Source organism: Chlamydotis macqueenii, chromosome 3 (assembly GCF_036417535.1).
Source record: "Chlamydotis macqueenii isolate bChlMac1 chromosome 3, bChlMac1.mat, whole genome shotgun sequence".
Lineage (NCBI taxonomy): Eukaryota > Metazoa > Chordata > Aves > Otidiformes > Otididae > Chlamydotis > Chlamydotis macqueenii.
Window position 1 is genome coordinate 76,273,842 of NC_141558.1, and position 13,056 is coordinate 76,286,897.

General features: G+C 36.3%; 1 protein-coding gene across 1 annotated transcript in view; it reads left to right on the forward strand.

The window, feature by feature from the left end:
• The window catches only part of USH2A (usherin), a 386,243-nt gene that overhangs the window by 285,965 nt on the left and 87,222 nt on the right, over positions 1-13,056 (forward strand). The window contains exons 47-48 of the mRNA XM_086744172.1: positions 1,787-1,985; positions 9,980-10,148. Of these exons, the coding sequence (XP_086600298.1) occupies positions 1,787-1,985; positions 9,980-10,148 (368 nt within the window). The remainder of the gene's footprint in view (positions 1-1,786; positions 1,986-9,979; positions 10,149-13,056) is intronic.

Sequence of the window (13,056 nt, forward strand, 5' to 3'; positions counted from 1 at the left end):
AGGAAGCAAATAATTCAAAAATATGACTGAAAATGCTTTCTTTGCTCCTGTGATCTATACTGTGCAAGGACCTGAAGAGAGTTACAATGGCATTTATAAAGATTGAAGTACTACCCTTCTTTTCCTTTTCTTTTTATCTTTTATTTCTGAAGTTTATGCAATATATTTTCCTGCTTTTATGTTTTTTAGTTCCTGTAACAATGTAGACGTGTGTATGTGCACGAGTGTGTGTTCGTGTACATATGGTAGAATATGTCATGAATACAAAATAGCCATGTATGGAATACAGAATTAAATCTATGCTTCTGATGAAGACCTTGGAATGATAATAGTGACTCTACAAGTCACCTATGAAGTTATTCCTTCATTGGTGACATTAATTCCTGTTCTGCAAAGGCTTATTGCTGCATGTATTCCTCTGTTTATACCTCAAGGAAGTGAAATAATAATTCTGTTATTTTTATTCTGCTAAGATGTCAAAGTTTATCTCAGCAGCTGCTGTTTCATTGTAATATTTTCACTTGAAATTAATGCTAATTTATGATGTCACTGGCATTCTGAGAGTGGCTGTGTAATTGGGACATGGAGATTAAAAAAGAGGTGCTTGGAGTATATTCTATGCAAGGTATAGTCCTGCTGTTAATCTACGTGTAGCATTGGGATCTCCCTCTCTCTACCCAAAAAAAAAGTCGTAGTGAAAGAAATGTCTTCTGCAACATTCCAGAGTGATTATGCAAGAAATGAAGTTTTCATTTGAAATATCAATGTAAAATGTAAAATTATAAAAGATAGGCCAAAGTTCTGCTTCAAATGTCCTTTTGAACATTTAAAAAAAATATTGTAATATTAAAGAGATTTGGAGCCATTATCTCCACATCTTTAGTAGTGAGAGGCATGCTACAGTTTAGCATTTTTCCCTTAAGATACCTTCTTCCTTAAACTGATGATAGTCTGATATCAAACCTGAAGTCAAAAACAGGATTGTTTTACAGACAGTATTTTGCGGACTGCTGCAGTTGTACTTTTGCTCTCAAAGTCGTAAGTCTTAAGTCTTACTTGTGGTAAACATCTGCATTTTTTACTTCTAATTTTATGTCAATGAAAATATTTAAGCACAGAAGAGAATGAGTGCTTATTGATGCTGTGATGAGTTCTTTTTAATTAAGAATACATTTCAAAGCAACACACATTTTTTGGATAATGTTTTTAAAAGCAGGGAAAAGGCAAGACAAACACAAATCTGTTCTAAATGGTGACTGAGGACAATGTGAGTAGGCTGCACTGGCAACAACTCAGAGGGCTGGGGTTGGTCTTTTGCCCTCCAAGTTCCCATCCTCTACCAGGTTCCTATCTGAGGATGGAACAGTTACACCAACCGTGACAACAGTTCAAGCATGCCTCTACTATACACCAGGAAGGCATACTGAATCCTTTCTCCTACCACTGAAATGAAACAAGTGCTAGGAAGTTTACTACACCTAAGTTTCCAGAAGTATGAATGAGATGTCTTACAAACAGTAAACTTTAAGGACTTTGATTGCATGTGTGATTCATTTTCTGAGAGTATTAGCACATATTGACACTTTTTTTTTTTTAAACTTTTACACCTTTCCATTATTAAAGCAGCTGTGAAATTCACCATCCAGATGAACATTTTGGACACTTCAAAATATTTCACTCAATGTATAAAATGGAACTACTATATGCGAATCCTTTAATGTAAGTATCCATAGCACCATAAATACATTCAACAATTTAACAGATGTTAATTTTCTGCTTATTGTAGATCTCTTCAACTCAACTGGGCATCCCCAGGACAGCCAAATGGCATTATCTTGGGATATGAACTCTTACGTAAAACATGGCAGAGGTGTACCCCATCAAAGACTCCAAGGAGCAGCAAAAGTAAAAGAATGTGCATCTCATTAAAATGTAAAAACCGTGAAAATATCTGTGGAGAAGTGTGTTATTACCCAGAGTTGAAGGTACATGTATATTCTTAAGTTAGCGATGTAATGAAAAAAATTATACTTTTAGTAATAAGTGTGTAAACCAAACCTCTTTAGTTATTGGAGTAAGGAAAGTGGAGGGGTTTGCTTCTTTTGATATTTTAAAATCAAGGCTCTGATATATGTCTTGGAACTTTTAAAAATAAAATACAGATATTTGAGCTCATTACAGGGATAGCTGTGCAAAAATTTCCAGTAGTGTATGTGAGTCAGCTGATGACAAGTGATTCTGTTGTCTTAAGTCTGTGATTGTTGACTTTGTGTCTCCTTTCAGTAGAAATGAAGTGGTTAGCATTTATGAATGTGTCTTGCATTAATACTTGGGTTTGGAGCAATAGTGCAGCTGTGAAGTGAATTCCCAGATTGTTTTCAGTTACTACATACTGGTTCAGGGTAGAAGTGGTTTTAATAGGTATGAACTAAATCCCTTGTACAGGAAGCTAAGCCAGAACCTGTCTTTCAAAACCCCTTCAAATGTGCTCCAGCTCTGGATGGAGACTTCAGATTCCCAACCAACCTCACTTCACAAGTATGCATCTGAAGTCTTTTTCATTTCAGAAAGCTTTTCTTCACGTGCATGGCACAGATGTTCATCCCAAGGAACCAGGCTGTGTCTGATACAAAGTAAACCTCACAAGCCACGTATAATGGAAGTGTGAGGAACCTCAGTACCAACTTTTTGAATCCACTGATGCAATCTCATTGTGCCAAAATACATGACAAGTATATGTGTATATAGATAATCTGTATGTATTTTTGTATCCCACTTGGAACAATCAGTTTTGCTCAGCTGTGTGCCGTAGATCACACACTGTAAACCACTAGAGAAGATTCTTTGTCAGCTCAAGTATTCAGGTATCCGTGGAGCATGTGATGGCAGTTCATATAGCTCGTTTGGCATAAAGCAATCGCACTGGACTACTTAAAGGCCATAGGAAATTTTCTAGGTGTATGCAGAATTTCAAAACCACTAGTAGACATATAAAGCTTCTCTCTGTGTGAGGAATAATTCCTCAAAACCTGCATGGCAAATACTGGTTATTAACACGACTTGCTGGGGTTTTTTTTCCCCCTCAAATTCTTCCTTGGCTAAATGCTTAATGACTGGATTCTCCAGTACAGAAAATCTATTTAGATTCAGCTACAAGTGGGTGGCTGTTAGATGACAATCAGGAGCAGCTCTGAATGGGATCCATTGTGATTTGTCAGATGTACTTTTAAATTATGGCTATTTTCAGGTTAATCTTCATATGAGTTCCTGTTTAGGAGTAGGATCAATAGCATAGCAGGAGTCTGTAATGGTTTTTATTGACAAATGAGGTAGAAAACTCTAGTTTGAAAGTAAGATTTAATGTAATGAAATAGTGTCCCTATTTGTCAAAGGTATCATCACACATTCCGTGACTAAAGCAAACAATATGTATTCACAGTATTCCCTGTCAGACAAGACAGTAATTAAGGAAGTGAGTTATTTGAGGGGTTCAAAATATAAATTATTCCAGCCAACACAGCATTAGCTTTTGAGAAAGCAATACTATACTAAAGATACATATTTCTGAAATCTTGGAACTCAATTATGGGCAATCCTTTGTTATAAAAAACAAACTTATTTACTTCAAGTTTCTGGCATGGTAGACTTTTTAATAGATCTCGGCATGTGTATGAGTTAACTTTGTATTATATTACTTGTAGAAGTTTTCTTTTCCATTTTCATTTCTTCAGCCTTCATGCGTTTGTGGTAACTTTGAGCTTTGAAAGTATCCATTTATTTTTATAGCTTCCTGACTTTCTGATTTTTTCTAATTAATTTTGCATTGTTTTGTTATAATGGTCTCTCTCTATTCTCAGAGATTGTGGTTAGAAGTGGATGCTATTTGGTTAAGTAATGGATATATAATAAATGACAGGAAACTGAAGCACGCATACATAAAATTACATTGGAGTAATTTTTGTTGGTGAATTGATTAAAGTTCCACTCCCAATGCTTTGCCTGGTTTGCTGTATGTACCCACACCAGCCATCCAAAAGGTCTGTAAGAAATATCTAAAGAGCTCCTGACACATCTATGTTCCTCTTAAGCCAGAGTCTGCGACAGGGACAGCATAAGACCTTATGTGGCAGCTCTCTGTCATGCTTTTCTGGAAGTCACTGTGGATCTATGTCAGCTATAATGCTGAAGCATTTATGCTAGTATATGTGGTCTTTAGAGTCAATAGTCGAAGAAAAGCAACACTGGTTTGCATACACTTGTTCTGAACGGAAAGCCTCTTATCACAATGCCAGCTGCTATTTGTTGTACATTAATTGTAGAGCCAAATGCGAAGAGATGCCATTGAGAGTTAAATGCCGAGCAGCTTAAGTAGTGTTCAGATTCGATAGACAAATATGTTGTGGAGTTCTTACTTTTGTTCAGGTCATTTATTGCACCTTGTATACAAGACACAAGAAGTTTAATTTCCCTCTTACAATTTCCTTGAATTCAAGAGTATAAAGTGAGAGGAAAACTAGGCATTTTATACAGAAATAATCTGGAGATATGTCTTGCGTTATTTATGAATATTTCCTTATGGATTTATGGATTACATTTGGCATCATCAGCTTGCTACTGTAAAGCACTGCAGAAAAAGAGGGATTTTTTATAATTCCTTATCTGTGTAAGAGATCACCAAAATATAATCCCCTCCATCCATAGAAAACAAAGTGTTTCAGTAATAGGAATATAAGGGTGTCATTCCATTGTACAGCAGAGCAGGATACAGAGACTCTTCAGGTAACATTGGCTGAGTTGGGTCCAGCTGAGTAGCGGTTATATCAGAAAGGTAATGCAAAATAGTCCGGGTGCAGGGTTGCACTGGTGTATGTGTGCTGCATTTGGGATCCAGGTTAGTATCACTGCATAGCACTGTGCTGTGTAAATAAACCAAGTTGCTCAGAGATATCTTGGGAATCTCTAAAAGAGCAAATGACCTTTTCACTACAAGGGACATGTGTACATGCACATTTATGGGCTCATGTAGTCCTGATGTTAAGCCTAAAGAGGACCAAAGAAGATTCCTGCTATCCTAAATAATCTTTACATTAGATCCCTACCTCTTGTTTCTAGATGTTATCTGCTTTTCTGCCTCAATGTTAGAAATCTTTGTTATTTTAAGTAAAGCAAACACAGTGCTGTACCTGGTATCCTTACCCTGGTGTTTATCATCAGACTTGTATTTATAATTCTTAAGTGCAGAAAGAATTTAGAAAGGTTTTTTTTGGGTGTAGTTTTGCAGAAAAAGCTGGGAATACAATTTCATAATGAATTTCATCAGCTGCCAGGAGGGTCCCTACATCCCACGCACCTTTTACAGTAACAGTCCTGTGCTGCTTGGGTGTTTCCAACCTGACAAAATTAAGAATTTTTTCCTAGCTGTTTTCAGTAAGGTGTGATCCATAATTCTGTCTATATTTGAAATCTTAAAACAGACGTCAGCTTACAGAGCACCTATCACAAGATCTGCAGACATATACTTCAATTAACAAGGGAACATGCCCTAGCTTCACCCATCAGGGAGCAAAATCTCCGTACCGATGGGAAAGGCATTCCTGTATCATCCATGTAGCTACTGAACTGTTCTTCTGTTGTTACTGACATCCTGAGGTGAACACTGAAAATAATGAGACGGGTACAGTAAAAATGTAATTAAAATAGTGATGTAAAGGCTAATAATTTCTGTACACAATGGATTATGAGTTTGACCATTAACAGTTAAAAGGGCCCTGTCTGAAGGTGTTAGTACAGCTTCGGCATTTTTATTTTCAGCAGCAACAAGCCGTTTAAATCTGCAGTTAATGAACTAATCAAATGTAACTCTGACATTACTTGGAAGTACAGGCTTACCCCTTTACTCATCGTAATTAACATGTGCCATTTGTTTAAAAACACCAGCAGGACTCTTCTCTTTAAGGGTAGTAGGACCAAAACAATGACTTGATAGCTAGCCTCAAAAGCGTGATTTTCAGGAGTGAAAACTAACACATCTTGACACTGGTGAAGGGTTTTCCATCAATATTTATGTAAAATTTACTATTAATGCTAGCAATATTGTCCAAATTCTTTTCAAGTTCTTTCAGGCTTAGAGAACCTTTAAAAAGGTAACACTTAATGTATACTGTGTGTTGTAACACACCTGAAATTCAGGAAATGACACTCATTTTAGTAAGATTTGTAATAGAATAGAAATAATTTCTCAAGGATTTTAGATCTAAGGTTGTACCAATTACTGAAAGAGAACAGCCGTTTACGAAAACAAATGGGTAAGTATACTTAGCAAGAAAGGGTGTCTATACAGATTCAGAGATAATTTAAGTAAAAAAGAATGAGCCTTGCTAATTTAAAATATTCCCTCTCACATAAGAACATGATGGGTCAATCGTTACTCTGGTGTTTGCTCCACAGCCAGAAATTTTTAATGAACTCCTGTAGTTAATAGAAATTCCTTAGAGTGTTTTGTGAATTGCTATTTCACAAAGTGGCTCTGGCAGCAACCGTTTGACGAGAAGGATAAACATGGCTGCCTAGCACATCTGTTTATTTGAGTAAATCAGTCCTAGCTCAACTGGCATGTGTCCATAGGGCCAGATAATATCCTTCAGCAAAGTCTTCAGCAAGCAGAGGGATCAGGGATGACACAATTTTAATTAAGAGAGTTGCATACATAAGTTTGGAGTATTTTTAAAAATTGTGAAAATATAGTGTAATCTTGCCTGCCAGAGTTGATATCTAGTTACTCTACGCTAGAGTCATGGCTGACTAGACCTTTCTCAGATATTGTAAAAACCCTTTTTTTTTATGCCCAGCCCTTCCCAGTCCCTGTGCTCCTAGGTCACAGTCCCTCTGTGGGCTTAGACGGGAGGATAACTACAGGATTAATTTGTGAGTAACTCAGTCTACCAATGTTTTTAAGAGGTCCCATGATAGATAAGGATTAACATCTTGTGTAATCTCCATAGATAGTAAAGATCTTCTGGTTAACAAGCATATGTCAAGCATTCAACTCTCTGTATGAGGGTGAGATCTCTGACCTGCCTAAAATGTTGGTGTCACTGTATCTGATCACTATGAGGCTTCTACTTTCACATACATAGTAACACCATCCAGTTGTGACTGTCACTTTTAGATCTAAGAGGATGAGATAATAATAACCTTTTGCCACTATAACTTTCAATCCATCTGCTTTTCTTCTTTGTCTATGACATAATTTTAGCGTTACTTGAATGTATTTTATTTTATGGATTGATAATGCAGAATCCTTGGCCTGAATATCAATGCAAATAGAAACTAACTACCTCTAGAGCACTGCCAAAAAACTGTTATTTAACAATTTACAACTGACTGCAGAGGATGTTATGGAGCTACATAATAATAGCACCAACTATATCAATTGGTAATGCCAGATGAGAGTCTGAATGTGTTTTAGAGCTGATTGGACCCCTTTTTGGAAGCTCTCTATAGGGTACTGAGAAATACTGAGAATCTTAAATCATTTTTAAGGAAAAGTAGCTGCCCAAACTATTGTAACACACCTGGGAGTTACACTGAGGATCTTTTTGAGGGAATTCAGAAGGAAAAGGAGAGACACCAGTAATAATGCAATCTTAAAAATAATGTTCCAAGCACAATGCCTTAGAGTTAGTACTAAAACAGCCCTCCCAATGTCTGTGTGAAATATGCAGAGCAGAGCTTTCTAGTGAGAATTTACAAGAGAAGGGGCATTTTTAAAAACTGGAAACATCACATGGAAAGTAAAATGGCTGCTTAAGCATTTAAGCCTGGGTAATGTCAAAGATGTGCATTTTATTTGTAAAGATGCAAAGACTGTGTTTAGGTGAAATTTGGGTAGTGTGCGTTACTGAAAAGAAGGAGGCAAGACAGGAATGACAAATGAAATTCATGAAAAGAGGAAGAGAAATTGGGCTAGACGTATCACAGAGGGAGACACTCCCAAGGGGCACAGAAATTGGGACCAGGAATGTGTGAGGAACATCTATTTGGCCTCCTTTCATGCAGGCAGGTATAGCATTTACTGGCTCTGATGTCTCAAGCTCAGAAGGCAGTAGAAAGAACAGGGCAGAGGCCACTCTTTACAAGTGTCAAGAGTTGTTGCTAAATGTGATCTGCTCTGAGGACAGTGGCACAATAGTCTTTGACTTAATATTTTTAAGAATGCTTTTAAATTACTTGGAAATACAGAGAGACCACGTAATCTTCTAGGTTGCTTTGGAGCCAATTGTAAATGAAAAACTCAGCCTGGAGTAAGTGTTAGTTATAAAAAAAAAAAAAAAAAAAACCAAAAGATGGGAAATAGAGAAGAGGTATAAAACAGAGTTTTATTTGAGATCTTAACTAATGATCTAGAAGAAAGAACAGTAGGTTAATTAAATCCATAGATTGGATTATATTGCCAGTGACAAGGTGGACAGCAAACTAATATAACAGGACTCAAAATTTCTGAACAGAAAATGACAAAATTCAACTACTTTGGTAGACAAAGACAGGTACTGAACGAGCAAGTGTGCTGGAAAAGCAGAAAACTGTGTGCTAATTCAAAGCATATAAGGTTATAAAACCTCAAAATATAATGAGGGAACAAGAACACCTTCTGCCCTACCTCATGCTAATTTTGGGTTACATATTGTTTATGTATTATAAATCTTAACTTCAGAACCTAACATAATACTCCTAGAAGTGACCGAGTAAGGCCATTCAAAACTGAACAAAAAACCATCATGTATTCACATAGAAGTCGGAAAGAATTTGTTTATGACTTTAAAAAAGTAATAATATTTTTTCTTGTATGTATATATTTGTTTTAACATTATAAATGTAATACAAATTAGATGTCATGAGCCTAATAATATACATTTTTAATATTTTTTTATCAGCTAGTAATTAAAGTACCTAGGTAAACAAAAGATCTTTCCAGAGGAACACTTTCTTCCTTTGCTGCTAAGACACTCTGATTTAGAACATGGTTAAAAACAGAGGTGGGAGTGCTCCATGTAAAAAAAAAACAACAAAAGAGCAATTCTGTTCTAACATCCCTGCTAATATACTGCCAAGTGCATTTTCTGTCTGGCTGTAAGAGGCGTTCTTCTGGCTGATACAAGTTGCACTGACTGTAGGTTCTGAGTTCACCATTTTTACGATTATTCTACTGACTGTTCTATATGATTTGCTGTGTATAGTGTGCCACTCCATCGACACAGGAGTAAATGTACAAATAATTATTTGATTCTTCAAGCGTATAATTTTCTCGACAGCACCTAGAAAGAAGTCCACAGTTAAAAGACCTTTTCAAAATTCATTTCCATGTAAATTTTATTCTGAAAAAAAAAATCCTTATATAAATACTATCCTGTTGAGATCATATTGTCTGAAGAACTGTGGTCATAAATAACTGATCATGTGCGATAAGAAGAAAATTCCACTTATTTTTATATAAAAGAAAACTCAAGAGCTTATATTGGGAAATACTGTTTTTTAGTTGTAAGGGTTTCAGATGACATGTTTCACCATAAATGAATGAATAAATAAATAAGAACTGGAGAAAAAAAAAAGAAAAGGATAAGGTGCTGGTGGATTATATCTAGGTATTGCAATCTACTCCACATTGAGAGGCTCAAACAGCCTGCAAGGCATATGAGGATGATTCCTATTAATGGACTATTTTATTAAGGTGCAGTATGGTTGAAGGCCACAAAATAGCAGCATTCTATCAGATACACAGTAGTTTATTGAAGTCTGATAATGCTGGAGGGCACAGGATTTTAGCCAAGTTACATTTTATTTGACTGCAGTCATATTAGTGTCTATACTAGGATGTGTTGTACACATTTTCATATACATTGTTTTGCCAGAGAACACATTATGTTCTGTTTAACAGATATTGTCTTACTGATTTTTTTTTTTTTTTTTAAACTACTTCTAGGTATGTTGTAATGGGATTCTGCACGACAATAAACCTGGTTTCCAGTGCTGCGAGGACAAGTACATTCCATTTATTCTTAATTCACCAGGGGTTTGCTGTGGTGGTCAGATACATGCTGTGCAACCGAAACATCAGTGCTGTGGTGGTTATTACACTAGGGTATTAGTAGGTAAGAGGCAACTCCTTTCCAGTGCTTGAAAGAAACAAAACAACAAAGTTGATATATCTGTTAAACCATGGAGAGTGAAAACATACATAGCAATAAATGTAGGATTTCTCAAGATCTCTAGATGTCTTTGAGACTTGTGTTCAGTGGGGTAAGCAAAGAAAATTGCACTGACTTTGTCTTCTAAACACACTACACTGTTTATACAAGAAAGGCTTAATTGATGAAACCTGATGATTGGGTCATTTCCCAGAGAACTAATTTATGCCAAACTATACTTAATTGCAGTAAGTGCTGCATAATGGGGAGGGCAGTTCTGCTTAATAGGAACACCATCAGGCAATTTAGTGGCGCAGTTTAGTTCTGTGCTTGACTTGACCCCATGTGATTTTTCCCTAGCCATTACTTTTGTGGAAAAATTGTTAGCGTTTGGGGTTGATATTATGTATTATGTCACTTCTACTTGATTCTGCATTGTCTACTCTTTGCTTCTATCAAAGTTACAGATCAAAGTACACATCCCACATGTATTATCTTTGATGGAGATTTATCCTTTTCTTAAGACTGATCGTACTCTTATTCTCAGAACTGTTTGGGAAGTTTGCCAAAACTGTGCTTCTGTGCTATTGTCCAGCATTTGATTTTCCAGTTTGTTGGTGGGTTTTTGACAGGAAGAGGGGAAGAAAAGGAGGAGGAGAGCCTTTTCAGGGGGCAGTGTTCAGAGCATATATCTCTTTGTAGGCAATTGTCAGGTCAGGAGCTAAAATGCCTCCATTACTCATGAGCTGGCACACATTCCCTAGGCTCAGAAATGCTTGAATTTTTGCCAACACATTCAGCACATCCCAAGTTCTGATCCTTTGAAAAGTAATTCATATATCACAATATTAAAATGCCTTCCATGATGTCATCAGAAAAATGTTATCACATGGAAGAGCCAGAGAAGAGTATTTTGCTGGCCTCATTAATCTCAATGTACTGAAACAGAGAGATTATACTGTGACCTCTGTCCCCATCCAGTGGTCTGTGTTAACTAGCTTAATGTTTACATCAAGAAAGAAAAGCACAGTGAAACAAAAATGTCTTATGTCTGAAAGTAGTTCTTGTTCAGTCAGCAGTCCACAAGCACGAAACAGTGAATGTTTGAACATGATTTTTACACTTTTTTTCCCTGAGTATACTTGCTGCATTTTCTTTTTCTGTGCTCTAAAGGGCAGCAACATGAACAATGTTGGTCACTTTTTTCTTTTTTATTTTTATAAATATGCTAATAACCTCAAGCTAAATGTTAATGTGGGTCATTCTTTGATAAGGATAACAATTAACTGGTAAGACTGCATGGTAGTTTTCAGAGAGAGAACATTTTCAAGCCTAGCTTGGAATGGATCCCATTTTGAGAGGTTAATGAGAAGGTTACTGATCCTTTGTGTCTTATGTCTAATAGTTCTTTTAAAAAACAGTTTTATTTCCAATGGATGTAAGCTACATTCTGTCTTTTAATACTTTCACTGTGTAGCAACTAAATTAGATTCCGAGGAATGCAGGAAAATATGATGAAGTATCTAAACAGATTATATTTATTATACTCTAAAAATTTGTTCTCATCTTTTTTGTTTATTACTGACTTTATTTGATAAAGTTATTTATACAGGAAACTCTCTAAGCATACATATTTCCCAGATGTTGTTTGGCCAGCTTGATAGCTCTAGATGTACTGAAGCACACTGGGCTGAAGGCATGAAGATTACAAATTAGGAAGGCAGGAACCTCAGTTTCTGAAACAGGAGTGCACAAAGAAAGAAGTGAAACATCCACCCCAGAACTAAGATGGGAGGAGAGATTCTTACTGCAGAGCAGAAAAACATAATGCTACCACCACCCAGGCACCTCTTAGGCAAGGAATGGGCAAGGGGGAAGGAAAACAATGTTCCTTCTCATCTATTACAATCACATCACATGTTTATTTCTGAAAAAGCTGGTTACATTTAGGGCTCTTTATCTGTAATTCTCAACTTTTCAGAAGAAATGGACTTGAGCTATTACTTTCAATAAGAGAAATTAGTTTTAAAAATCAAAACACTTTTTATTAACAATAATGAATCCAAATACTTAAATTACCTCTATTACTCATCTTCAATAGCAGAACAAAAAACCCTACTCCTTCCAAATGACAGTTGAGCCACAGCAAGCATTGCAAAACAAAAAGATAACACAAAAATGTAACTTTGAGAACACTGGATCAGATAAAGTGCAGACACTAATGAATGAAGTTATTGCCATTTACTATAATTTTAATATCCTTTATAGCAGTATCTACCCCATTCATAGCACACAGTTTAGCCCAGCCCAGCCCACTATTATAGCGTCAGTCTCATCGACAGCCTTATCCTAAGGCCTTTTCCTGCAAAAGCTGACGCTTTCGCTTAAGTAGCAGCCAAGCCCACTAACTGTGATGGTGATATTTAATTTTTAAAGTGAGTTTAATCCTCAAGTTCTTTGGGAGATGAGGTCCTGAGTGACACTCAAAAACCCTTTGAGCAATGTTTAGTCCTTCAAAACAAGTTTGGAATGATTTTGGAGGAGACAAGGAAATTTTTTTCTGAGAATAAGTAGGCTGACTGTTCTGTTAATCATAGCAAGAATGAACTCTATTTACTGTGTAGCTGCCTCTCCTTAAAGGGTTTCAGCTGTATAATTATCATATTTACAGAAAGTATTTTTGTTACTTTTCTCAGTTTGTCTTTGTCATGCTTGCATCATAGAGCCTTGGCCCCGAATTCATGAATGCATGTTTCGTTAATTATTATTACGAATCAATATAATACTTCTATAGCATTCTAAAGTACCGAGTGATTCCATGCTTTCACGTAGAACGTTTTGTACATGAAGCTACTAGTGTGTGTATCCAGAC